Source organism: Amblyomma maculatum, chromosome 1 (assembly GCF_055883805.1).
Source record: "Amblyomma maculatum isolate TAMU_Amacu chromosome 1, ASM5588380v1, whole genome shotgun sequence".
In the NCBI taxonomy this organism is placed as follows: domain Eukaryota; kingdom Metazoa; phylum Arthropoda; class Arachnida; order Ixodida; family Ixodidae; genus Amblyomma; species Amblyomma maculatum.
In genome coordinates, this window is record NC_139344.1 from 203,564,742 (window position 1) to 203,587,839 (window position 23,098).

General features: G+C 45.5%; 1 protein-coding gene across 1 annotated transcript in view; it reads left to right on the forward strand.

The window, feature by feature from the left end:
* LOC146205390 (uncharacterized) overlaps positions 1-23,098 on the forward strand; it is a 34,376-nt gene that overhangs the window by 8,670 nt on the left and 2,608 nt on the right. The window contains 12 exon segments of the mRNA XM_084607140.1: positions 491-639; positions 1,544-1,694; positions 3,971-5,061; positions 5,667-5,802; positions 6,219-6,385; positions 8,005-8,125; positions 11,874-12,475; positions 12,543-12,882; positions 15,029-15,183; positions 16,122-16,251; positions 16,653-16,792; positions 19,228-19,378. Coding sequence (XP_084463266.1) covers positions 491-639; positions 1,544-1,694; positions 3,971-5,061; positions 5,667-5,802; positions 6,219-6,385; positions 8,005-8,125; positions 11,874-12,475; positions 12,543-12,882; positions 15,029-15,183; positions 16,122-16,251; positions 16,653-16,792; positions 19,228-19,378 — 3,333 coding nt within the window.

Consider the following 23,098-nt stretch of genomic DNA (forward strand, 5'->3'; position numbering starts at 1 on the left):
CGCAGAACCTGTGGGCGGTGGCGGGTGTTATCACCAGCCATGCTGAAACTTTTTTTTTTATTTTTTTTTTTAAGTGCGCAAACGCAGTTAGACTAGTTTTCCATAATTTTCATTGCGAATGCGTGCCGCAAAGTGATCATGGAAGCGTGAGTTCTCTTTACGGTTGCGCCTATTATGGCAGGTCACGGCCGTTACTAGGACTGACAAAAGGCAAGGAATTGAAGGAGATAATGGAGACAGCTAAGGAGAAAAGGTGCATCTGATATTCGTGAAAAACTATCATTCTATAAGGATGTGACGACGTCATTTTCCAGGCTGTCGCTCCACACTGCCTGTGAAGACAAGAAGACACTTTTCGCCTCATACACAGCGCGTCGTCACTGTGGAATGACTGTCGCTACACAATCAGTTCCAATGCACTGGATATATACTTAATTGCCTGTCTCTTATAACCGTTCATCCCAGCAGCTAACGTTGCCCACTGGTGCAGGTACGTGTCTGATGTGAACGAATGCTTAGCGAAGCTGGAGTACCAGACTGGTTGCACGAGATCTGCCTTGCACAAGCATGCGACGTCTCTGCTCAACAAGATCACAGCGCCGTTCGCGCGGAAGTGCAGCAGGGCGAAAGGCAAGTACAGTTATCTGCACATCAATTAGATTTTCTTATGCGATTGCACTCAAATACATAGATAAGTAATGGAAGCTATTGAGAGCACTTGCGATGATGTGAACACTGGTGAGTTTAGTAATGATGAGATGATGTTGACATCCTGTATACTTACCACCCAGATAACTTTATGCTCGCAGGACGCGGCAGTATACAGCGCTACGATAAAAGTAATAAACTTTTATAAATAACAAATAAATAAATATAATATATAATATAATTGTTATATTAATTATTTATATAACATTAATATATTAATACTAATATTGTTAATATATTAATATTAATATTATTAATAAATTAATATAATATAATGAAATATAACAAATAAATAAATAAAAGTAAGCATTGTCCAGCTGTCTGCACTGAATATGGAGTGTGCAGATCTTCCCCACTTTTATTTCAGAAATATATATAAAAAAAAACAATATTGTGTCCATTGTCTCTCTGCTCTAGTTTGAAAGTATTAACGGCTGTTCACTAAGAAAGCGCAAGGAATTTATGTGGTAGTCACCTAAAGCGGGGAAAAAAAAAAATTGCCGACGTTTTTCTCGGAATTTGAGTGACTTAAAACGCTGGTGGTAAGAGCTGTAGAAGATGCTGGACAACTGCAGCAAGGTTCCATGAATGTCTCATATCTTTAACAGTTATTCTCATTCCCCTTTTTTTTTTGTATTTATTCAAAAGGAGAAACTGTGAAACGCTGCCGTTCTCTGTGGATTGTAGAGGTTCGCCTGCCCTTGCAGGCGTAAGCAGTGTTAACGCGCATGCGGAAGCGCGGTTAGAAGCGTGTCAATTACCCGTTTTTTGTTGTCGTGCTCGTAACGGAACAGATACCAGCTTTTGTTGCTGCCCTCTCCTTCAGGAGCTTCAGCGTGGCAAGCGGACGCTCAAGTTGCCCTGCAGAGAGACAAATGCGACGAGTCTGGTGTTCTCAAGAAGGCTTTGGTATGTGCAATTGGCTTCCAAAATTTCATGGACCAAAAAGTGTCACGACGGCGGCCCACAAAGGAAGAGGTGTGCCCGTAAGTATAGTCACGTTCACTGCTATTCATCGAAGCTGCCACATGTGTAAAAATAAAAGGTGCAGATTTTCGCAACATGTGCAATACACAAGAGCACCGAAAACATAATGCAGCTTAGGAGGGCATGTCTGCAAATTCTGGACATCTTCTGGGAAAGAGTTTTCAGATGTAATTTTTCACCCACTGGGGGGGGGGGCTTGACATCGTGATAACAATTAACATATATTACCGCAGTGGTCTTGTAGCATTTTGCTAGATTCAAAAATGCTCCCCATTCGGTTTTCTGTTGGATTCTGACTTAATTTTTATGAGCGCAGGATAAACTTCAGAAGCAAAATATTGGTACATATCGGAAGCTTAGAGAATTTACGTCGGTATGTTCATAAAAAGGCACTTCACAACATTTCACAGTTGCCTTGCATTCAATAAAAAAAAAAATAAACTCAGCCCATTGGTTTCATGCCATTAAATACTCGCTTCGAGTGCAGGAAGAACTGCAAAATATTTTTCGCAGATATCGGAAGCTTATACAATTCATATCAACATATTCATAACAGTACCTTATAATATCTCATAGATGCCTCACAATAGCAAGACCCAGAATCCCGGACCTGATTTGAGCGGGTAGCTTAACATTTTCTTATGTTTTTCTTACGGATCATAAGCCACGAATTACATATGCAGTATCTCTGCAGTATCTCTGAAGCATGGGTGCCTCATTGCCCAGCGGCGGGTATTTCTAATAGTCGTACGATTTCGCAGAATGGGTAGATTTGCATGTCGCTCGGGAAAGGTGGTTTCCTAAGTCACTTCCCACAGCGTATTACATCTCTCAGGATTAATAGTGTCGTAAAATTAGTCCGAATGCGTCTCAAAATTAATGTAATTGCAGACAAAGTTTCAGTAAAATTGAGCAAGCGCTTCAGAACTTGGCTTTGTAGGTACAATTCAACTTGTGTTTAGAGAAATAGTTTGAGACTTGGTAGAGCAAAGAGCTGGGCGAACTAGTACACACTGAAAGGAAAAAACAACAACAGCGGAATAGATGCAGATAGCTGGAACAATGCAGGGCAGAACGTCGATCTGTAGATCAGATCAGATACATTAGAGGTTATTTGTGGATTTCCAGGTGGCATCTGTTGTGCTGTCAATGTAGGGGAGAGGCAGATATACGCGGCCGCCTAGTGCAGCCTCCTACTAAGCCGAGGCAGCTACGGCATCTGTTCTTCTTGCCAGGGGAAGGAAGCATGCAGTCTCTGCTCACAGAAGCCTGTTTACACTGCAACGATAACTGTTCAGGCGCCGTTTAGGGAGCGCACAACCGATAATACGGCGGCGGCCCCAGCATGGTCAACGTTTTCTAATTGCTGCCGCCAACTGTGGCTGACTTGTTACATGTAGCGGGAATTAACAAGCACGTGGTCACCGTCCAGTGTCTGCTCAACGATAAAAACGCGCGAAAGAGGCAAATGGGTACTGAGCCCCCAAAAAAGGTCACAAAGCTCAGATTTGGGGGGCAAGCGCACAGTAGTCTTGTGAAGGCAACATCAGCGTTAACATCAACATGCTGTGGCACGGGAGGCTCGGGAACAATGTAATGCTGAAGAAAGCAGGCGACGCGGCTGCGTATGAGATTTGCAAGTTTCTCCACGCCGGGCGCCGGCGGACGGGCAGCGCCCATCGCTGTCATGACGTCTGCTGGCTGACGACATAGGTTTATACTTCGTCACTAAGTGCTGCGCGCGTCGTTAACTGATGTTTATAGTGGATGCCAGCGCGAGATGGGTGTGCGCAGAAAGGGTTCGTCCGGAGAGGGTGTCACACCGTCCCTGTCGAAAACAACGTACAAAATTCCATTGATGTGGAGTAATTAGTTGAGCGATTCGACGTCGAAATAGACGTGGACGTCGATAGTGTGCAGATGTCAAAACAGTCACGGATGTAGAAATTGAGCAAAATATGGCAAAACTGTGCAAGAAACGTGCAAAAACATTGCAGTGCTTGTCATTGCGTTAAAACATCGAAAACGGTCAGTGAAGAGTAAGAGGGAAAATGTAATAAAAGAGAAAAAAGTATGTAACTATAAACAAAACTGACAATCAAGAGAGAAAAGTAGAAAGTAAAAAAGAAAGAAAGAGATAAAGGAAAAACAAACAAAAACAAGAAAGTTGGAAATGAGTGAAAAAACGGCAAATTAGCGCAGCGTCGCAGAAAGGCTTTAGCCTTACTACACTTAAGAGAGATCTAAGTGCCTCCAATCAATTTTTTTCACCCAGGTTCATCAAGGACTTTGAGAGCTGCATCGACAATGCCAGCCAGGGGAGCACCTGCCGGACGGACATGTCGTTAAGTGCGCAGCTGGTTACATACAAAAGACTTTTGGAGGAAGAGTACGGCGTCGATTGCCGGGTACGAGAGGCCGCTGCGCTGAGCCGGCGCTTTTCGGCGGGCAGCGATTCGACGGACTACTTCTACGATGAATCACGGAAGCGAGAGCAGAAATCGCAGCGCAACAGTAATCAAGAGCGCCCGCACGCTGCCTCTGGCAGAAAAGCTGATGCGGATTCCTACGAGTACGACGAGACCCCTGGACGCCGTGTCGCGCGCAAGGCCGCTCCCAGTCGACCCAAAGGCGCCTACAAAGGCCGCGATGATTACGATTACTACAACGATCCGGCCAAGGCAATGCCAACGCCGCCGTTACCACCACCTAACGTCGAGTACGAAGACGAAGACGCTAAGGAGTATTACGACTTCAAGCCAGACGCGAAGCGTGATGATCCGAGCGGAGACAGTGTGCGTGGAGGCAGGGGTAGGCTGAGGAGGGGCTCAGACGACGACGAGCGACCGTCGCGCAAGAGCATGGATGACGGCTACGGCGAGCGCCGCAAGAAAGGAAGGAAGAATGAGGCTCCCCAGGAGACGGCTGCCAATGAGGGACATGCGTACGTAGACGATGAGAGGCCCGTTCGGCCTGGCAGCTCCTACGACTACGGCTTCGAAGAAGGCTTCAGCAAGAAAAAGTTCAAGAAAAGTGACCGTAGCGAGGATGACAGCTTCTTTGAGGACGACCAAGATTCCGAGCAGGTCGATCGTCGGCGCAGCCGCAGGCAGGACGCTCCAGCTATCGGCGACGTGTCGGACGAGGACGACGAGGCCTTGGACGAAGAGCGCATGAACGCTGGCCTGGACAACGAGGCTCGAGAAAGTCAGAGGACTGTCGTCGAAGATGAGGATGAAGATGAGGACCCATTTTTCCGAGGCAAGCTGGCACGGGCCAAGCAGGACAGGAAGTTTCAGAGAAGCCGCTATATGCAGATGGAAGACGACGGTTTCGAAGAAGCTCAGCGCCGAAAGAACATGAGCGGTGAGTTGTTGCGCCGCTGAATAATCTCGTGTTAAAGCAAATTTGTGGGCCCGTACGCAGCATTACCTGATGGGTTTGTGTAGGTATGTACGTGTAATGTATCTCCTAACTTTCATTATAGGCAGGTCGTGACAAACTTTAATTACCGAACCGTGCTCCGTAATTTTTTGGCCGGGACTGCACGTACGATATGCATATATGTAGGGGTTCTGATGAAGACAATGCAGTACAGGATCAAGCTCAGTGGCCACGTTTTGATACAGGTGAAACGCAAGATTCCATGGGCTGTACAGCGTCAGCGATAAAGAACTCCATGTTTTAAAATACAGATATGTAAACATTAAAAACATCAATTCGAATATGAAAGGCCTCTGGGAGAGTAACAGTTATCCTTTAACAATAGCATCCGCTTTTGTCGTAGCTGGTCAATACATGTTCCCTATCCCCTATCCTAAGCCGCGCAGCCATACTCCAACATATTAATTTGCGACTAGTTTCAGCAGCTACATGATAACCGTATTACAAGGCCATGTATTGGGTGAATATCTAGTGATATTACCGTGAAGTAGGCAGAGCGTGAAATAACTGAGCCTTCCACCTTTCAGCATGCAACGTACACATGTATCACATCGACATGAAACGCTGTGATCGGGGCATCATGGACGAAGTAGCGTCGCTCTACAACGTCACCGTGCGCCTATCCCGCAGCGTGTCCAATGCTGCCAAGTCGAGCGCATGCATGTGAGTAGATAAATCAAAGGCCGTTCTAGTGTCATGAGCGCATATACTTTACCGCTAAATATCATTCGCGGCAGACGTCACAGAAAAGTGTCTTGAGTGAAGTCGGATTTTAGAACCGGACGTTGCGTACTATCACGGAAACGGCCAGGATCCCTTCCCTTACGGCGCGGTTAAGGTGTCCACATACCAGGTGTGACACATACTGCGCCTTTCCTTTCCCGTGAGCCAAGATCATTCGTGTCAAAAAGCATAGAATTAGCTGAATTCGTTTTAGCAGCACTCGCAGGAAAGCCCACCTGTTGCAGTTCGAAAGTATCCTCCCCATCTCCTCTTAAAAATAAAAGAAGTGCAGTCTTGAACGCGTAGTGAGCGTTGAGACCAACCTAAGTGCCAATGTGGTTCTCCTTTCTTTCCAGTGCCATTCGGGAATTCGAATCATGCATAATGCAGGCTCAGATCAAGCACCATTGCATGGTCTTCGACGAGACGCACAACATTTCTGTGATGCGGAACCTGCTAGCAAGGGCATTCGACGTCAACTGCTCCGATTCTGCCCCTGTTCCAATGAAACAAGTGTACAAATGTAAGTGACAGTATACCTATTGGATTTCTGCTGGCTGGTATATAATACATCGTTTTATTGAATCAAGCAGTTTCATTGAAAGCGGGGGTTTTCCCTTTACAAATAGGCATGTGACGGTATGTTTTAACGCGATATTGTTTAAGGCCCCGTTCTGTAGAAAGCCTACAGTTGTCAGCGCTGTGGGCGAAAATACACGGGCATGGCTCTGACAGGTAGTAGTTGCTAGGTGACACGGCCGGGTGCCGATTGTTAGGCGGGTTGCATGACATCACGAGATCACATGGCATGGAAGGTACTTGTTCCAGGACTCTTGGATGATAAGTTAGACAAGCTACTCTTAGGCCGCACAGGCACGTCCGTATGACTTTGTTAGAGTGGAGCTTCGTACACTCTTAATATGGTTTCACATACGTTCCGATTATAAGTAGAACTTTGAGAAATGTTCCACTTATAAGGGGAACGTTTTTAGAAGTTACACCTATAACTGGAACCTATGTGGAACCAGATTAAGAGAGTAGATACACCTATGTCATGTGGCCTTTCCCATAAATTGGTAGCTTACGGATGTACGCTACTCATTACGTACGTCATGACTAACGGATTTCCATGTTACGCCAGGTTTCCCTTCTTTCTTATCAAAATTGTGACGCAAATGTTCTTTGTGCATCGTTCAGGTTGGTGTCGCACCATTTCGCTTCCCATTTATCATATATCTGCCCATCAAGTTGGAGATTAGCTTGCGATAAGGATTCGAACTGACGACAATTTACATGCGATTGCATTCCTCAATCATCTCGGTTAACACACCACGTGACATAGCTCAGCCGGCGCCGTCAGAGAATCGGAAAGAGCACAGAAGGCATCGCGCTACCGTTCACGTTTTGGCGCGCGCCACAGGAGGAAACGTGGGGAGGGGCCGCCGCGGCAACGCACCGCGTCAGCTAGCTTTCATCTTCGTACACGTAGCTAATTTTTTTTTTATTAGAGCCACCAGCGATGGCGTACAGCGGGGAATCCTTGGGACGTGTTAATTTCTAAACAGGCTAAAATAATTTAGGGGCTTTATGGCCATCAGGCTGACCGTTAATTTACTCTGTTGGTGGGTTTCTGAAGGCTGATTTGCTGTAAGCCTTCGGTTGCCACGAGATGCCAGCAAACTAAGTCAGAGTTATGCGATGCCAACGTTTTAACTACAATGATGATATCTTGAGGTGAGCCCAATGCCCTCAGTTACGCCGTTATGTTCTATTATGTCGTTTCACAGCACAAGCGCTAGCACGTTTTTTTTTTTGTGTGTGTGTGTGTGTGTGTGTGTGTGTGTGTGTGTGTGTGTGTGTGTGTGTGTGTGTGTGTGTGTGTGTGTGTGTGTGTGTGTGTGTGTGTGTGTGTGTGTGTGTGTGTTTGTGTCTAATTCATATGTATAAGCAACCGATCAAGCTTGTAACGTCATTTCGACAGGCCCATAAGTCGTCACAAAATTTCATCTGCTGCACAAGGGTAGAGAACCGCTCTCTGTTAAAATATTGAAAGCCCTTCACCGATTAAGGCGCTCACGTGCAATGTTTATGACAGCGATTATGCTTCATGGTGTATGACAAGATCTGCGTATTTCATTTCAGATTCCCGGCAAGGGACGTGCAACAACACCATGCTGGCGCGGCAGTACTCTTACTGTGCTGTCGGATTTTATGCAGAGGTGGAAGGACAACAGATTGCTGTCACCGACAAGGCCGTATGCCAGTACGAACCTTTTCTTTGTTTTCTTTGCGCGAAGCGTATGCAGCTCTTTCGCTCGAAAATCCTCTGCGTCGTATAGTAGTAGTTGTCGGCACCAGCGTGTCGGAAATATTCGTGTGGAAAAGTCGTGACTGGTCGACGGGGCTATGACGCCACAGCCACATGACATGCATCGTGCGGGAATTTCAAGCACCCCACAATCAAAAGAAGCTTACGAAATTAATGAAATAAATTTTTCGCCATTCCGGTTTGAATCCAGGTCCTCTGCGATGACAGACAGGCGCGCGACGAATAGGCCACGAAGGATCGGTTTGGTTTGGTTTAGGGTTTAACGTCCCAAGGCGGCTCAGGCTATGAGATTCGCCGTGGTGGAGGGATCCAGACATTTCGACCCTCAGGGGTTCTTTAACGCGCACTGACATTGCACAGCACGCCTAGCTTTCCGCCTCCATTGAAAATGCGGCCGTCGATGCCGGAATTTGATTCCGCCTCCCTGGGCCCAGTAGTCGAGCGCCCTAACCACTGCGCCGCCCCGGCGAGGTTGTGGCGTTGGTATCAAGTGTGTTAATGAGACACCTAGTGAACGCTTTGATTTATTAACGTATGTTTGGGATGTGTACTGATGTTATTGAAATGATCTAAACAGAAAAAATGAGAAAATATCCCACAATGAAAAGGCGGTTTTAAATGTGCTTCGCGCCTACTCTAAAGGCGAAGCTTAAGCGTCCCCCTAATGTTTCCAGAAACATTCGACAAAAATGCTTCTTATAGTCGACAATGTTTAAAAATTAAGTATGCATCCAAGTTCTCTTTCTTTCATTTTCTTTTCTTTAATTCGCTTTCCTCCATTTGTATTTTCTTCTCTTATTTCCCCCCCCCCCCCCCCCCCCCCCCCCATTGCTCTTTTTCTTCTCTTTCTTTCTTCCTCTCTTGATTCCTTGACGCGATAGAGCTGCCTCTTCGTTTTAAGGACATATACAAGCACAACGACCCAAACGGCTTCAGGAAATAGTTGAAGTAAAGGGCGCTTTTAGAATTTGGCAGTGAAATGGAAGCTTTGCCGTCTAGTCATCGCACGTAGTATAGGTATATAGCGCTTCACCGCTGGCTTGTGTCTGTCACAAGACTATAATTCTAGTGAATTTTTTATGAATCAACTGCCAAAAAATACTTCCAATTTTTAACTTATGACTGTATACTACCCATTAATTTGTAGACAACTCACTGCGCTGGCTCTGTAGTTAGGGGGCTCTATTGCTTATCCCGATGGCTCCGATTAGATCCTGGCTGCGGCGGTCGTGTTTCGATGGCGGCGAAGCGCAGGCACACGTGTGCTGTGCGATGTTACTGCACATTAAGGAATGCCAAGTAGTCGAAATTACCGAGCTTACCTCACGGCGTTCCTCATAACCAAGGGCGCTTTGGGACGTTAAACCCCGCGTACCATACCATACCATACCATACCATACCATACCATACCATACCATACCATACCATACCATACCATACCATACCACACCATACCACACCATACCACACCATACCACACCATACCATACCATACCATACCGTACCGTACCATACCGTACCGTACCGTACCGTACCGTACCGTACCGTACCGTACCGTACCGTACCGTACCGTGCTAACATGCAGGTGCCAGTCAGGCTGCATTTGCCTTGATTCTGCGAGCATTCCTTAGCACATTACTGCCGAGACCTCTCTCGTGTCGAGCTTCTTGTTCGGTGTCCCATGTAAGTCCGGTGAGTCCAAAATTTCTCGCTGGTGGTTGTTTCCCTATGGTGAAGCCATATTCTAGAAAATGGCTTGTATCATTTTACGCCCAGTGTGTATGCCAGCGAGCTGGCGCGAAACCCGGCGTTTATGCTAAGGTAGTAAATAAATACTTTATCAGAGGTGCCATTTATACTAACACTATTAAAAATTAAAGAGCACAGCAGAATTTGCATTGCAGTAAAGCAAAAGCACGGATGCTTTTTTGTATGTTTTTTCCTTTTTGCTGTTTTTGATTTTTTTTGTAACCGTTTCGTTGCGCGCCAATCCTTTCCTATGCCCTTTTGTCTACTTCCGGTTGCGTGACGTCACATTCTTGACGTCATCTTAATGAACTGACTTAATTATTTTTGTCTTTGATACATTCAAATTGCGCGCCAATCCCTTCCTATTCCCTTTTTCGGCTCTACTTCCGGTTGCGGGACGTCACCTCATTGACGTCACCCTAACTGACTGACCTAACTATTTTAGTCTTTAGTAGGCCAATCCCTTCCTATGCTCTTTTCTGGCTCGACTTCAGGTTGAGTGATGTCACATCCTTGACGTCACCTTAATGGACTGATTTAATTAACTACTTAATCTTGACGTCACCCTAATTGACTGACTTAACTGTTTTAGTATTTGATACTTTCAAATGTGGCGCCAAGCCATTGGCCAAGCCATTGGCTAATGAGACCATTTTCACCTTTTACATTTTTTTGCCTCTAATTAATTACCTAAATAACTTATTGGCCTAATTATTTTTCGGACAAAATATTACGTCACCCTCTATTGACTGACACCACTCATTAACCTCTACCACTTCTCAATTACTCACAATTGCTGCGGACACGATTTTACGGACGTGGTTTGCGGACAGAAATCTGTGGGCATAGCGAAGTAGTGCTCTCGCATTAATAAATTGCCAACGGCGGTGCCCTCTTCGCTCAAAATTTCCGCCCGACCTGCAGTTACATATGATCACGTCGCTTACATCTGACCACAAAGTTTACGATTTAGTTCTAAACTTTATGAGAGCAAATATTTGGCTGGTATTTATAATTTAATAGTGATAAACAGTTCTCACCGTGTGGCACTCTGATCCATCAATGAACCGAACATCGCGATTGAATTTTGTGTGCGGATGATTGACTTATGGTTATCTTGCTCGGGGTAAAATAGGTCTTCTTGGTTTTCTTGGATAATAGGCAAGCTGCTCTAACAGCCGCTGTTACTTAAAAGAAGACGTTGTGCAAGGTTGTTTCAGTTCAATGTGGGAGACAAATGGTGCGTGAGCCGCAGCTCCCAGTTAAAAAAAAAAAAAAAAAAGAAAAAAAAAAAAAAAAAACAGCATAGCATTTTTGTTTTCTAACAAAAGAATTTCTGTACGGTTTGTGACCTGAACCTGTTGTGGCAACAAGTATTTCTGCAGTAACATCAGAAGTTTGTGTAGTTACAACAAAAAAATACTACAAATCTGCAGATTGCAAAAAATTACAGAAAAATTACAGAAAGTAATACAAATTTATCTGAAAAAGTACTGCAGTACAGAAGAATTTGACGTTACACAACTGCAGCATATTTTGTCGTATCTTAAGAAGGTTCTGTAACTTTTTTCGATTTGGAGATTAATAAATAGTCCTTACGACCAATATTTACCAGCCAACAATCCATGCAATGATATTGTTCATGCTATAGCCATGTTAAGACAACCCTTGAGAATACTCTTATTGTAAATTTAAGCTATGCTGAAACAATAGTTGAAATCTGACATCAACATCATTTTATTCATGAGAACCGCGGCGCTCATCAAAATCATGGCGCAATATTTTTGTTGACGATTGTGTTGGTTTAGAAGCGCAAAAGAAAATCTTTAAATTGGCAGTTGGCAATAGGCAGTGAGACAATTCAACTTCACCTAAGCACATGTTAATAAAAATGCCCGCACCTTCTTCACCACTGTTTCTCTATTACTTTCAGCTTCGTTCAAGAGTTCATGAACTGCACAAAGGATGCTTACAAGGATGCTAACTGCGAAGGTAGAGACGTGAAAATCAAACCAACAACTGGCTTTTTCGACAATGTGCTACTGTTGAAGTATGCGCACATATGTGGAATTGAGGGCTTGGTGACGCGACCCACAATTCCCCATGACTACTTAACGACGCCTGGAGGTGCCACAAAGCCCGTGGGCGAAGACACTTGCAAGGCACCCGGACCAAGCGAGCCGTGTGGGCCATATGGACCAGGCGGGCCTGGAGGTCCATGTGGGCCTGGTGGTCCGGCACCTGTCTGCGTTGCAGAACCAGGTCAGCCCGGTGGCCCAGGTGGACCAGGCGGTCCTGGGGGGCCCGGTGGACTTGGGGGACCCGGTGGTCCTAAAGCCGGTGAGCCAGGAGCTCCAGGACAACCAGGAGGTCCCGGCGGTCCCGCAGGTCCCGGTGGGCCTGGAGGTCCCGGCGGGCCCGGTGGGCCCCAGCCAGGACAACCTGGAGGAATACTTGGTCCTGGCGGGCCCGGAGGACCCGGAGGACCCGGCGGGCCCGGAGGACCTGGAGGACCCGAGTGCGTGTGTCAAACAGGTGGGCAACATTTGATGTCGCTTTAGCCGTGCAAAGTTAACGTGCCTCATATTCGCTTCCGTTGCAGGACAACCAACCCCCTCCACAACTAAATATACGACAACGACCACAACGCCGCCACCACCAATAGCGACAAAGACTGCCCCAACTATTATTACCACAGAACCAGAGGAAAGCGAGTCAACAGAACTGACACAGACAGCAAGCGCTACAAGCAGTACCACGGAAATTGTGTATTCTTCTACTACGCCTTCTGAACCTAGCACCGTTGAGGAGACAACATGCCTCGTCATTAATACGTCCTTCCCGTACCCTGAAGAGTGTAACAAGAAGGAACTTCTTCGTCGCTTCTTCACTTGCGGTATCACTTTCCAAACCAACTTGGAGCTTCAAGAAGATACGTGCAAGTGAGCATAAGCCTCAGTCATTACATGCGCTTTCCTGTATAAGAAAGCACGCGTACACTACTTTGTGGTTTATTCGGCTTCGATCAAACGTGTTCCGATTTCTGCTGTCACTTCCTAAAGCAAAAATGATTGATTTCCCCAGACAGCGTTTCCCATACTCGCAGGTCGCCTCAAGTGCTTATGTCGACCATTTTTGTCGCTTTTTTCCCCGCATTTCTGCCGTGTGATTATGGTCAGGGAGGCAAAATGAAGTCGTAATTATCGTTCGTTTTTTTTTTTTTTTGTTTTGTTTTGTTTTGCCTGTATTCGGCCACGCTGAAATTCGTCGGCGTTGTAACGCCAAAACTGACCTCAGAAAATTGGAGCGTATTCGGTTCGCATCTATCTCCCATTTTCAATTTTCGGTCCAATTGGTTCTCTGACGTCGGTCACTCTTCGGTGACGTAGCTGCGACATTGATGAGTTTGAAGAAAGCAATCGCACCATTTGCTCATTGGCGACCGGACCTTGCCATTCGTTGCACGGATAACCGTGGCGTGCAGCGAGTGGTGTAGGCTCTTGTCGATTTGAGGGCCCACTACCTAGTTATTTTCATGATTAGCCACTTGTTGCTTCCCTATGATGCTGCCGTCCCGCTGTCGAGAGGTTTCTCTGCCGCAGAAGAACCGGCGTCGTCGGCCGTCGGCGTAGGTGACCGTGAGCGCCTAACCCTGATTGGTCGGCAAGGCGATTACGTCACAGTCCTAGCACTGAAAGTGCAAGCATCTCGAACAGTCAAGATTAAACGTCACGTTGCGCTTGGAATGAAAGTGATTAGATACGACATATAACGCTAGTTAAAACTCGCCGAATGCCTGAAATCACTTAACTTCATAAAGAATTTCTTTTTTTTTTTTTTTTGCATAAAGAAAAATTTCAAGAATTTAGGCCAGATTTGAAACCACGGCCCTTGTTTTGCGAACCAGGTCGCGCAAGACAAGCTTATACGGCTCGGGAACACGCTGAGTTTATGCGTATGGTGCGCGGTCTTGAACGTAAAGTGATATGTTTCGGCTATACACTAATGATCCGGTGTGTACTTGACACTGCAGCGATTGCTGCCTTTCATTTCTGGTCCGCTTTGCTCTGTCAGCACAGTGCACAGTCCAGTATCGCGTCATGCCCTTAAAGCGAAACTTATGGGTCCCCTAGTTTTTACTTATTTATGAACGCAATATTTTTCGCATATCGTTATGTTCCGCCATCAACATATCATGAGTCAATATATCGACAAACCTTTTCTCGGCAGATTCGTAGTTTTTTGCCATTAACATTTTCGTTATCGTCAAATACGTTCCCCTTGGTTGTCTGCTGCAGCTGAAATGGATGGTGTTTAATGTCCCCGCGAAGCAATCCCTCCAAGCGTTTCGCGTCTCCTCGCCGGTTCCCTTGCGCTTCCACAATGCGCTTGTGCTTTGACAACCTACCTCGTGAAGGTTATTGATTAGTTGCAAATTTATTTTCACAGATGCCTTCAGTGACCTAAGGTAACACACTTTTGCGTAGTTGGTGGCTCAAAGAGCTGAAACCGAAATCGCAACTAAGGCAAGATGTCCGTTTCCGGCACTTCATGCCCGCTTTCTATATCCCTTAAGTATATCGCCCTGTGCTCAGCAGGGCCAGAAAGCGAACCGCTTAAACACTGCGTCCTTAATCATACGCCGAAAACGGAAGTTTTACAAGCTTTTGAGACTAGTGAAGACAATATCGCTAGCAAAATGCGTACTTCCACACAGTAGCGGCGTTCATTTCAAAACCGTGGCAGCCTGATCGTTTCGGTAAGGACGTCACAGGTTGAAGCTTAATTTTCTCACGCCCATGATTGCGTCTCTTGCTGCCGAACAAATAGCGGTCATACACAGAGAGCCAGAGGGTCAGTTCTTAACGAGAACAATAAGGTTGATCTCACTGCCTGTTTGACGACAGCTGGCGATGCTGACGTCATCAAATGAAGCTTTCTATGATGCGTTTCTGATGGTGGGCCGTTTTTAATTGCATAACATAGCTAGCAGGTGCCATTCACATTTGGTGTAGTTAGTGCCACGGGAGGGAGCAGTCTGATCTCTCGAACGCGAATGATGCTTGTCCGTTTATTTCCTCCCTTTAGGTGCTACTACAACTACAAGAAATGCTTCGACTCAGCACGGAAGGAGCTCAAGTGTCTCGAAACCGACCAGACTAAGGACCCGCTTGTCATTACAGTGAACATCCTGTCGGAGCTAATGATCAACATTTATAGCGTCAAGTGCGAGCCGGCCATGAGTGAGCATCGTATTTAATACGTCATATTTTCGCCGTGCACCTTTAACGCCGTCGCTTATATAAGCCTCTCATATCACCCCCTCCCCCTCTTTCAAACGTGAGCGTGCCGAAAAAAGTAACAGTGTTCTATTTAAGTTTACACTCAGAACGCTAGAAGTTTACAACAAGATTTGCCACAGCTAGACCTCAGCTAGTCCACAAAACCCGCTGGCCTAGTATTCTGGTATAAAATATTGGAGATAATTGAGTACAAACACCTGCACTTCATGTCACTAAATATTGGCAGCGGTTTCGAAGCCAGAGGTAGTTGCCAGGTTCAGGGAAGAAATCCTCGAAAATTTCCTTCCGTCAGACCGGTCCACGATCCGGTCCAAGGTCAATCCTTGGCCTGCCAGGAGCTAGGCTTGAATGCATGTGAGCATACAATGCAGTGGCTGGCTATTATTGGGTTGCAGTCAGTTTTGGCAATCTCGTAGTAGAGGATGCCAGCTGTGGATTTTTCTGCGCTGGCTGGCTTAAGTGATCGGAAGTGCAGTGGTGCTTCGCAAAAAAAAAAATGATCAAATTCCAGTATGCTCACTAGCTACCATCCTGATGATCCGCGATCGATCTAGGCTAGGGTGCTGAATAGTAAACAGCCTGTCATGCAGGCAAAAGAAAGAGAAAACAAAGAAAATGAAGATGCAGAACTGGAAAAAAACAAAAAAAAAACAATGAAGAAGCTCGAGTGAAAGCTGTGTACCAGAGTTCGGGGGTATATACAGCTTTATATTGAACGAGGAGACAATGTGTAGGTGTCGTGCTTTTTAGCGCTGTTTTGGCGCTATTCGTCTATTCGTCGAGCGTTCCTATGTTGTTGTTTGTCAGTTCTCACATGAACCCCGTTGTGAGTTGCATTTTGAAGCGAGGAGTATACTTTAACCGACGGTGCATTCCAGGTCCTCTAAACTTCGAGGAGTGCAACCAAGCGTTAGCACTGAAGAAAATCATGATGTGCTGTGTAACATACTTCTCGCTGTCTGACGAGCATGCCAGATCGTCTTGGTCCGGGTCCACCGATACTTGCAGGTGAGTGCTAAAGTGCTGAACGTCGTTCAATGCATGAAACTAAATGAACAAAGGCGAAGAAATACGCAGAAAAAAAAAAAAAAGAACTCCGTAAAATTAAGCGACGCCTTTTCGACAAGAAAGCCTTGTCCGCAGTTTTCGCGACCAACTGATCGGATCTTGCCCGCAGCTCATAGTGAAACAGTAGTAGACAAAACGCCAATGCTCTTGGCCTTCTGCTTACGTTTAGCTTAGTTGGCACAGTCATTCATCTAGTTAACAGCTGCCGCACACACAATTTGTTTTTTAGCTGTTGACTCGTACATCCTTAAGCTGTGTTTTTGAAATTGCGCTCCAAATCATTTTTTTTTTTGTAATACTGCTGACAGCGTTGCGTCTTCGCTGGTGTTTCTTCCATTCAGCTACACACAGGATGTGCACAGATGCATCGCCATTGCTGAGCACAAGACGAAGTGCGTCAATCACAGGCTATTTGAGCACGCAAGGGAATTTGTCAGGCACGCTACGAGCGACAAGCGTCATCTGTGTCCTCTCAACATCTGTAAGTATGAACGAGTTGGAGGAAATATTGGAGGCTGTAGCAACTGTCGTCTCTGTGCCCCTATTCGCATACTCTTTAAGCCTCCTCGGGGCCTTAACTAATTTTGAATCATCTGCGAGCACTGCGCTTCTCTGTTTTTGCCATTATCGGTATAAAGGTTTTAATTGTGGGCATTGCAATTTTTGAAAGGTCTGCAGAGACTGTGTGGATTGTAAATTCTTAATGTTTTTTGAAGCCCTCAAATCATAACTGCCATCCAGCCGTACTGAAACGCTCCATACGAATAATGTGTATGAGTCCGTATGATAAAAATAAACGAAAATCCGTACACCTCAATTTTTGCATGATTTCCAAACAGTATTTCAGTATTTTTATAATGTGTGTATGGCATGACACACAGTTCGTGTGAGCTTCGAGTTCACCATATGTGTTGTCTCTACAAGCGCTGTATAATGGGCATGGTATTCATATGAGTTATATGCAACACATACAGAATGTTATGGTAATTATCATAGTGACGTTTCACAATGAAGAATTGAAGAAAAAAAAATTGATGGGTGTCGCAGAAAATTCGGAACGAGTTTTGTTTTGGGGAGATTGTTATGAAACGGGACGTTCGTAATCACCAATTGAACCTGACTTGCGAGTATATCGGCGCCTACTCCAGTCAAGAGGGAAGTGGGGTTAAAGAAACCCAGAATACTGATAGATACTGGGCCGCTCATTATTCTCTTTCAAATATTTCGATCTTGTGGATTGCGTCAGACTAGTGATTAAAAAATGACTCTACACCTATTTTCTCTCAATCCACACGGCGGAAAAAGCCATAAAAAAAAAGAGAAAAAAGCTTAACTGACGCTCTACCCTCCCTTTGTACTTGAAGTTGCCTCCTGACGCGCTCGTTCAATTACTCGCTTCCCAACCCTCGCTTCCGCGTTAACTTACTTACGCGTATGCCACACCTTTACTCTGTCTACGAGCTTTGCCTTTTTTGTTGCGCAATTGACTCTGAGCTCAAGTAATTGCTTGTTTCAATGCCTGCATATGTGGGTGGCTTGGAGCCTACAAAAGCCCTCCCTCTGAAAACAGGGCGTTGAATCCTGACGACGGGGAAAGCAATTCGCCAGCGGGCTCACTGGACTCTCCCCATGACGGTGGCGCCGAACCAATGGTAGCCCGCGAGACGCGAAGGCGGAAATAAGCAAAATATTATTTTAAATTATCAGCTTGCTTTCTAGGTCTTTTACACGGCATGGCTGCTTAGTGGCCTATACTCTCCTAATGCCAGCATTTTATAGCCAACATCAAACACACTTGCGCAAACCGCGGTGGCACAGTGGTTTGGGCACCTGGCTGCTGTGCCTAAGGGTGCGGGATCGAATCCCAGCAGCGGTGGCCGCTTTTCGATGGAGGCGAAAAGCAAGGCATTCATGCGCTGTGCGATGTCAGTGCACGTAAAAGAACCGCAGGTGGTCGAAGTTTCCGGAGCGTGTCACTATGAAGTCCTTCATAGCCTGAGTCACTTTGCGACGTTAAATCCCATAAACCAGACCGAACCAACCAAACAACATTTCAGAGGCCCTTTAATAGCGGTCCACTAAAGCTGAAGCACGAGCCAGTAATAGAACCTTATGACATAAACAGCTTAGAGGGTTACTCCCGTGAGAACTCAGACGCATGCTGCGGATATGAATTCAGCGCCTGTGCGCTAGAATAGCAGGAAATTCGATTAACTTGTAGTTTCAGCCGTAAGGCTTCAAACGCGTTACCAGCTGCTGTACGCCACAGCGAATTCTACCCGGGAAATCGATGAAAGTAATTAAACAGAAAATATGAGCCATGCACGCGCAGCAATATAGTAGTGAAGCCGCCTTAAAGCAATGACGAGTGTACGCGCATGGGACTGAGGCTAGTTTATGACCGGTCGACGCCCGTGACATGGCTTTGACAACAAGGCAGTGGTGAATGCCAAAGAGCAAATCCTAGGTAGCACGCAAACAGCTCTCATAAGCCTATTCACCAAACGTGCGCGTATACTAGAAATATGTTTGTTTGCTTTGTGGGGTTTAACGTCCCAAAGTTACTCAGGTTATGAGAGACGCCGTAGCGGAGGACTTCAGAATTTCGACCACATTGGGTTCTTTACCATGCACTGACATCGCATAGTACACGAGCGCCTTGTTTTTTTGCCTCCATCGAAAAGCGGCCGCCGAGGCTGGGATTAGATCCCGCGTCCTTGGGCACATAGTCGAGCGCCGTAACCACTGCGCCACCCCGGCGGGGTACGTACACTAGAAATGAATTTAAGTGACTAGTGTTGGAGAATCAAATCTAGTTTCGCCTGTGACAACTAAAACGACGTTTTTGTTAAAGATGTCAGGGATGGGTGTTTTGGATTTACGTCATAGAGAAATATCGCTTTTTTTTTTTTTCAGCGTCCATGAGCATCCAAGCGCTTGGACCGCACATGAAAACCAAATGTCAGCATACAGCAGTGATGAAACGCGCCCTGACCTGCGCTCTTCAGTTCCAAAACACCCTCGATGGCCACGTGAAAAGCAAGCCACCCATGGCGCTGGCTTGCGGGTAAGTGTCGAAGCTCAGCTTCATTTAGGTTAGCTAAATTGAGTTTAGAGCCGGAGAGCGGTGGAGAGGCAGCAGGATTAACTAAGACTTGTTAATCTCGTAAACTGTACATTTCGTAAATGGTGTGCAGATATAACACGCCACCTTTCATAATTTTGCGACAAGGTAAAAAAAAAAAATTTGAAATGGGTGTCTCTTTATGCCTCTTTATGCCAGGCTTCTCAAGAAGAGAATTCCTTTTCTGAAATACGTGTTATCGACCTGAAACTCGTCTTCAAATATCGTGCTTTTGTGTTCTAGGGATTGGAGTGTCCTGAACTGAAGGGACTTAACAACTTTAGAATGGTCGGCAGCGCTCCTACCGCGGTGATTCTAAGGAGTAATGACACTCAGAAATTTGAGACCTTTTCTAGGAAAGAGTTTTTGAACGTATGTTTTTTTTTACACGATGTATGAATCCAAGATAACAATCAATATATCCGCAGATCTCCTCTCGACAGGCTTCTAGTTCTTAATTTTCAAACACGTGTCCCATTAGCAGGGGCGGATTAACTGTCACGAGGGCCCGGTTCAAAAATAAGAGGGCCCCTGTAGTCGTCCCCCTCCCTCCCCCCTTTTCCCATGTCATGTTTGAGACTTGACTCGCCTTAGAATTTCCTACAGAGACGACACGCCATATTTACTCGAATAATATTCTGACTGTGTATGAAGATCAAAAACGTATTCGTGAAAAATAAATTTTGTTTTAGAAGGGGGGGGGGGGGGGGGGCTGATTCGATAGCGAAGGACAATGGGCTACCTGTCTGCACAGACGAAGTAAAGATGGGTCTCGTTCATACGCTTTTCGCAAATTGTTACCGAGAATGCGTTACCAATAATCTAATAGGTTTGTGAATTCGTCCAGCATGACGGATTGATGCTGGCCTAAGGTCTTGTCTCTACAGAAACTATAATATTTTGTTCTATATGCTGAAATTAAGTACAACAAAATACTTATTACTCGGAACGCTATCATAATGCTTGGCGCTAAATCGTGTTGAAATGGTGGTGCCCGTAGAAAATTAGAAAGGTTCTGAACTTGCACAAAATTAGTTTTATAACGCTCAAATAATCCGTAATATATATTACATTTATACAAATTATTTATACAAAGTATATTTATTTTTGTTCATAATTTATGCTTTTAAAACATGAGCACTTCTGCATGTGCATGCCTTTCCGCATTCAACTTAAATAACAAATTTACCGAGCTAGTTCGCATATGCAGCTTGTTCCACGGAGATATCGCCGCCGCTGTATAGGGTGGTCGGAAAAAAAAATACTGTGGACACATAAGCTCCGTAAGTGCATTATAGGATAGCGTTAATGGCAATGTTTCCTATTTTCCAGCTCCCCAAGCTTACAAGCTCCCTCGTTAGCTTACATGCACTTTCTATTAAAATAGGAAGAACATTTAAGTCGTGCTATCGCGTCTACAGGGCAAAGCTAAAACGACCTTCCAATTTTTTACAGTCACATTACATATTTACACAATGAAGGAACTGTAACTTTAAATATTTCACAGGAAAAAAATAAGATGTGTATTCGTATAACACGTCGGTTTTTTTCATTCCACTTTTAAGCAAGGGAATAAAGGTACGTTTCTCTATGTTTTTTCGAGTCTTTAGCTGGCTGGGAAAGATCCTTGCTGAGATCTAAAACGTTCACCCGCCAGTAAATGTGCGCCCCCCCCCCCCCCCCCCCCTCTCCCCGCTCAGCAGCGACAAATTGCTGAGGCGGCTGTCAGCTATGGACCATATAACTCTAACTCATAATTTATTGGTTTTGCCGCAGCTTTTATTGCTCAAATTAATCAAACAACAACTGACATTAACTGTAGTAATGACATAGGACAGTTGGTTTGCCAGCTAATACAAGCTCTCTCGATTGAAAGCCAGCTATGAACCCCTTGATTCCACTTGACCACCAACTGGTACCCGCTGACTACCAACTGGTAGGCATCAGTTACCTGGTTAAGGCCAGTTGTGCATCAGCTGGAACCAGCTTAAACCAACTGAAACCAGTTGGAAACAGCTAAAACCATTTGAACTTTTTTGGAAGCTTTTGGAAGATGGGCAATTCTAATATATACGCTAATCATGTTAATCATGGGAACTCAGGAAGACGATTTGACTACTTTTCGGGCCGCCGCGGCGGAAGCTTTTCATGGAAGTGAAAAGCAAGGCGTCCGTTTGCTGTGCGATGTCAGCGCACGTTAAAACACCCCATGGATAGCCGAAATTTCGGGAGCCCTCCACTACGGCGTCTCTCATAGCTTGAGTTGCTTTGGGACGTAAACATCATAAGCTATAAACCACATTTTCCGCCCAAACCTCGAAGTCCGCAATGTTTTTCTAGCTCTCGGGGGGGGGGGGGGGGGGCTGAGAACGGTGAGCCTGGTTCATTTGAACCCTTTGAACCCTGGATAATCCGGCCCTGTATTGGTTCCTTACAACAGCCTGACATATCTGTTGTGAGCGCCGAACAAACCTCAGAAACACATTTTTTTCCACGCATCGGAAGCTTACACCGTTCCCACCAGACTGTGCATAGCATTATATCTCACGATATTCCACAGTTGTCTCAATTAAAGGGTATCCCAGAATCCTGTAGGGATTTCAGGAACGGCTCAAAGGTATAAAGCATCAGAAGACACTCGTCCATTGTGTGTTTTGCAGCTCGTTCATTAAATATTGGCCACTTGCGCTGACGTGCATATTCCGAATATTAGTGAGCTTCATTTTACACTCCCCCCCCCCCCCCCCAAGTCACGGAAGTAAACAAAGTAATAATCTTAAAATGCACTCAGATGATGTGATACTATGGACTGCGCCAGCAGTACGCGCTTTTAGGATCCTTTTTCTTTGATATTTTAAGGCGAAAACCTTTCTTGTCTCTTGTGTACAGGACCTGTGAACAGAGCGTGTTACCACGATATGTGTACGGAATATCTCGATATTTGGCGAGATCATCAATGCGCTCATAAGAAAAAAAAAAAAGCTGACCACGCCAGGGCTTGCACCGCCACCCTTCCGTATCCCTTCCGTATCCCAGCCGAGCGCGCTAGCCACTATTCTACGCCGCCTTCCGGGGAACGTGTGCATAATTCTCCTTGTCTAGCTTAACGACGCTGGGGTGTGCTGGGAGAAATAAACAAAAATGGTGAATATTAAAGTAGTCAAGAAAAAAATAAAGATTAAATAAGAAAGTAAAAATAGTTTAGAAATGATCACGTCTCTAATGTTGTAACAGTAGCAGCATCGATCAGGCATTCGTATTTCCTCACTGCTCTAAATTGTTTTGTTTCCGCTCGCATACAAATGCCTGGTAGTTGCAGCACTTGATTTGTTTTAAGCTTTGGTTGGCTTTCATCGGTGTCAAGGGCTTAATACTCTATATTTCTGCATTTACACTTCCTTTAATGTGGGTGGATTTACGGGTAACTAATGTTTTTACATGCTTTGACATTTTGTTTTGCATTACGCACATTTTGCCTTACTTGGTGCGCCGTGTTGGGTCAGCCGACGACGCGATCTCGTTTTCGTTGCCGCTGCCCTCTCAGCACAGTCGCTGTTCTTTTGGGACGTCGCCCCGCCTTTCTCTCAGCCGCGCCTCCATGGATGCAGAAGTTCCCTCTGCGAAGGGGAGGGGGGTCGAGATCGGCTCGGTGCAGGCTCCGGA